The following is a 5,352-nucleotide window of genomic DNA, read 5'->3' as shown; positions in this document are numbered from 1 at the left end:
CTCCTCCTCTAAGGAAAAAGGTTCCAGACTATCTACCTATCTATGCCCCCGTATCATTTTATGCACCTCAATCAGGTTACCCCCCCTCAGTCTTCTCTGCTCCAAGCAAAACACCACCAGGCTATCCAGTCTCTCTTAATAGCAGGAAGGCTGCTGCCCAGGCAACATCCTAGTGTGGAGGCAAGGAACATGAATGATCCTTTCAAGTGTCGCTACTAACTTCCACGGAGATTAAGTCAAGGATTATGGCGCACAACTTGTTGCTGAGGTTTGTTGCAAATGATTAGTATGTTTCTCCGTGGTGTGATACTGCTTTGGTTATAGTATCAATGGTAAAACTATCCCAACAACTTGTCATCGCTGCCTCATGTATGTCCAGCATTGTGATGTCAAGGATCATTGTGACACAATTATTGCAAAACTTTGAAAGGTGTAGCATGTACAGAATGTACAATTTAATTGGAACAATATGTACTGGGCATTGCAGAGTTTGCAGCAGATTGATCCAATCTGGCAGCAGGGGGGGGACTAATACTAACTTATAATGGGGGAACTCTTTGACGAAACATGCAGGAAGAAGTTAATAGGGATTCTAACAGGTGCCGGGGCCATATATTTACTATACAGGGCTATCCGATCAGGACTGGTCACTCCGCAGGAAGATGATGAAGATCTGCTTATTGACAGGTGTGGGAATAGTACCTTGGAGAGTATTGGTGCTCTGGGGGATCATTCTGTTCCGTCCAATTCTGTTTCATCAAACTCCGTCAAGATGAATCTTCAGGACCTGAAGACAGTTTTGACTATCCTCCATGAAAGTAAGGATCCTGTTATCAGAGGGACAATCCTAACGAGCATTTATCGCATCCCTGGCTTTTCGACCAGCCAGGAGCTATTCCGTTCAGAAGGCGGAATTCCCATCATTGCTGAATCACTGGATGATCCCCTCAACTACATTAAGGCCAGCGCTGTGACAGTTTTCAATTTCCTCAGCAACGACCCTGTAAATCGTGATTTGCTGGTCAAATATATCCCGCAGGTTCTGAAATTGACCACTCTGACCTTCCAGGAGTTTGAACAGTTGCCATGTCTGAGGTTCCTCACCAAGATGTCCCTCAACCACCAGAACCATTTCCTGCTGAAACATGCCATCCCAGACTTCTTCCACTTGCTGCAGACAGGATCATCCAGCATCAAGTTCCAGGTGCTCCAAATCCTCATCAACTTTTCCACGAACATGGAGCTGACCCTTGACATGCTCAACGTACAGGTCCAAGCTTCTTTCCTTTTCCTGTTTAATTATTTCCAACGGCAGGATGTTCTGAATGACCTTCTCCTATTAGTAAGCAATCTGAACGAAATCAGAAGGAGTCTCCCCTACAGGTCGAACAATCATGAATACCTCGAGGACTCAGTCTGTGTTCTGTTGTTTGGACCCGACTCACAGTTTTCCAGCAGGCTTATCTATTTAATGGCTTTCCCAGATGACAGAATTAAACTGCAGGCTGCCCGGATTGTCACTAACTTAGTGTGAACTATAGGGTACATGAAGGTATTCAGACTTTTATATATTATATATAAATAAAGAAGCATGAACCCGAATTGTGATTTTTCTTTACAAATGCCAATTTTGAGAGCCTTGTTGTGAACTGGGTGACCAGCAGAGGCAGAATGGCTGGAAGTGCAGAAGGGGAGACACAGGAACATGCATGGGGAAAAAGGAGCAGAAGTAGGCCATTCATCTAGATCATGGCTGGTCTTCTGTGTGAGTGCCATTTTCCCCACACTGTCCCCATAATCCCTTGATGTTTTATATATCGCGAAATCTATTGCTCTTTGTCTTGAACATTCTCAAAGACAGCTTCCAAGACCCTCGAGAACTCTGAATATTTACCATCCTCTGGGTTTGGAAATTCCACCTCAGCTAAGTGCTAAATGGTCTGCCTCTTATTCTGAGTCTGTGTACTCTGCTTCCAGATACTCCCTCGATCCCCAGCCAGCCTTTCCTGCGTCGATCCTGTCCAATCCTGTGAGGATTTTGTAAGTCTCAATGAGGTTGCCTCTCATTCTTCGAAACTCTGGAGATCACAGGTCCAGTCTCCTCAATCTCTCCTCAAAAGACAATCCTGACTGCCGCCCCCGGGATCAGTCTGGTGAGCCCCATCTATGGCTGATGTATCCTTCCTCAGATACGGAGATCAAAACTGTACACAGTACTCCAGGTGTGGTCTCACCATGACTCTCTACAATCACAGTGAGATTTATTTATTAATGTCCTCAAATCCTCCCGCAGTGAAGGCCAACTTACCATTTGGACCCACCTGGGCTGTCCAAATGGCATTGATGACTGGCATTGAAGGGTCTGCTTTCCCAGGCTGCTCTGCTCTTTCTGTCTCTCATCAACAACAACTGGGTGGTGCGGAGGAGGGGAGGGTGGAGTAACCTACCAGAAGAAGAAAGTGATCAAATAATTGTGAAGGAAACAAATGGATAAAACTCCCACCCCAGAAAATATTCAGGCATATTCTGTTTTCTCATCTCCTAAATCTTTCCAAACTCTTGAGGCTCTTCAACTCTTTATTTCCTGTTTGACTGCTTGTTTTAATGATAATGCTATGAGGCAGGATCCCAGACCCGTTCTCGTTCAACCACTGAGTCCAATTGTAAACAGCATTGAGAAGCTGTATGCTAGGAGATATAAGCCAAGTGTAATTTCTTCAAACTGTCTCCCCCAGCCCTACCACAGATCAACTCCTCCAGATTGAGGCTGTTCGCAATTTACTATGACATTTGACCTCTACCTAAGCCAAATTTTGCCATCTTCAAAGCTGAATTGGAACAAAAAATCCCAGGGTTGGGAATGGCCAAGAGGCCAAGTTCAGCCACATTCTAGACTGTGATCACAATGGAGAGCTCTGCCTGGTGATAGTAAGGAAGCCCAATTAAGCCAGAACTTTTCACTGAGTGAGGAATGAGGCTGGGCAATGAGGCAGTGCATAGTGAGGAACGTTCTTGCACTGGAGGAAGGCAGTGAACAGACGGAGTACCTGGCTGTGGGGGAAGCATCACAAAGGCCTTGGGAACAAGTCATTGACCTGCGGAGGAATGAATGAAGCAGGAAAGACTCTTAATATCCGGAAAAAAAACTGTTCCCTCACCCTGAATAAGGAAGGAAATGCATGTCTTAGGATTCATTGGCTGACAACGAAAAACAAAGGCCTTCAGTAGTAGAATTTAACCCAATGAGTGATGATCTGGGCTGGCCTCAGTGGGGCTTCTGCTTTGAATTTATTGCGACTTGCCAAATGTTCCATCAGCGATGTTTTTGTCTTGTGTTGGGTCAAAACTGTGGTTTCCCATAAGGAAACCAAATTACGAATGATTTTAAAAAGCTTTCCAGGATATTAAGGGAAGGACTTGAATTTATTTAGCGCCTTTCACAACCTTAGGAGATCCCAAAGCGCTTTACAGCCAATGAAGTGTCTCGTTTGAAGTGGCGTCCAGTTTGTGCACAGCCAGCTCCCACAAACTGCAATGAGATTAAGTGTCAGGTGATACATTTTAGGTAGTGGTTGAGAGATATTCATTGTCCAGGACACAGACAGGACACGCTTGCTCTTTCTCAACAGCGATAGGACCCATGGCGGCATGGGAGTACCGTGGTTAGCACTGTTGCTTCACAGAGCCAGGGTCCTAGGTTCGATTCCCTGCTTGGGTCACTGTTTGTGCGGAGTCTGCATGTTCTCCCTGTGTCTGCGTGGGTTTCCTGCAGGTGCTCCGGTTTCCTCCCACAAGTCCTGAAAGATATGCTGTTAGGTGAATTGGACATTCTGAATTCTCCCTCCGTGTACCCGAACAGTCGCCGGTGGCAACTAGGGAATTTTCACAGTAACTTCATTGCAATCGAAGGTGGTTGAGGGGCGACCTGAAAGTGGTCTACAAAATTATGAGGGGCGTAGATAGAATGGATAATCAGAGACTTTTTCCAGGATAGAGGGGTCAGTTACTAGGGGGCATAGGTTTAAGGTGCGAGGGGCAAGGTTTAGAGGAGATGTACGAGGCAAGTTTGTTACACAGAGGGTAGTGGGTGCCTGGAACTCGATGCTAGAGGAGGTGGTGGAAGCAGGGATGATAGTGACGTTTAAGGGGCATCTTGACAAATACATGAATAGGATGGGAATAGAGGGATACGGACCCTGGAAGTGTAGAAGATTTTAGTTTAGACAGGAAACATGGTCGGCACAGGCTTGGAGGGCCGAAGGGCCTGTTTCTGTGCTGTACTTTTCTTTGTTCTTTGTATTGCAGTGTTAATGTAAGTCTACTTGTGACAATAATAAAAATTATTATTATTATATTGTCGCAAAACGGACATGCCATTTTGGGGGGGGGGGGGGGGGGGGTGGGAGAATCATGTGGGGGTGCCAGGGCGGCATGGCGTGATTCGCCCGGCACTCCCACGATTCTGAATGGGGGTCACAGAATCGCGCCCGGGTTGTCAGATTTCACAGGTTAGCACATTAATGGGTTTGGACACTGGTGGCACCATCCAGCCAGTTGCCTCTGAAATATAGATTGACGTGGGAGCAAAGCTGAGAATGCACAAGTTAGACAGCGTCTGCAGAGAGGTTGCTGCACGTGCCAAGGCGTGAATCCTTCTGAATGGCCCGAACACTATAAATACTGAAAAGGGCGGAAAGATTGTAACAAAGCATAGAAGCTGAAGAGCTCACATGTTCAACAACTTTGTCTGTGCTTGCAGCCTCCATCTCGCCAACTGACTTCTCCAGTCTGTTATCAAATTGAAATACCAGTGCTTTAGGGTGGACCTCGAAATGCTCAGCGATGTGACACCTCATGCCACAGGCTGCCCCCAACACAAAACTGTGGAGGTTTGAGACGTTGAAAAGAATGTACTTCCCCTTTGACATCCCTTCAGATTTTATATCTAATTGACATGCTAGGACATATTTTAATTAAGACAGCAAATAAATTTTTATATAAACTGAAATTCTCCAACCTTAAGCAGAACTTGGTGCATTCAGCAGGAGGTGGATCAGAAGCTAATGTGTCAGGTGGAACCCTTCCTGAGAGCTTCATTACTCAGTATATTTTCTGTCTGAACATAGCCTTCCATCTCTGATGGTTGGAGCCGTGCCGGTCAACTCTGTGTTAAGCTTTGACTTGTGTGGCTCAGAAGCCCCACTCTGGCATGACATGTTGGCAGCACAGTAGCATAGTGGTTAGCACAATTGCTTCACAGCGCCAGGGGTCCCAGGTTCGATTCCCCGCTGGGTCACTGTCTGTGTGGAGTCTGCACGTTCTCCCCGTGTCTGCGTGGGTTTCCTCCGGGTG

The 5,352-nt window shown here is 46.3% G+C and overlaps 1 protein-coding gene across 1 annotated transcript; it reads left to right on the top strand.

The window, feature by feature from the left end:
* Positions 1–452: 452 nt before the first annotated feature.
* On the top strand, positions 453–1,602 carry LOC119974730 (armadillo repeat-containing protein 10-like). Its single transcript, XM_038813912.1, has one exon. The coding sequence runs from the start codon at positions 545–547 to the stop codon at positions 1,532–1,534; it is 990 nt and encodes a 329-aa protein (XP_038669840.1). The 5' UTR covers positions 453–544; the 3' UTR covers positions 1,535–1,602.
* The last annotated feature ends 3,750 nt before the right edge of the window (positions 1,603–5,352 follow it).

The sequence above is a fragment of the Scyliorhinus canicula genome, chromosome 12, assembly GCF_902713615.1.
Source record: "Scyliorhinus canicula chromosome 12, sScyCan1.1, whole genome shotgun sequence".
Lineage (NCBI taxonomy): Eukaryota > Metazoa > Chordata > Chondrichthyes > Carcharhiniformes > Scyliorhinidae > Scyliorhinus > Scyliorhinus canicula.
Note: the sequence above shows the minus strand (reverse complement) of the source record. Positions and strands in the feature narration are given on the sequence as shown.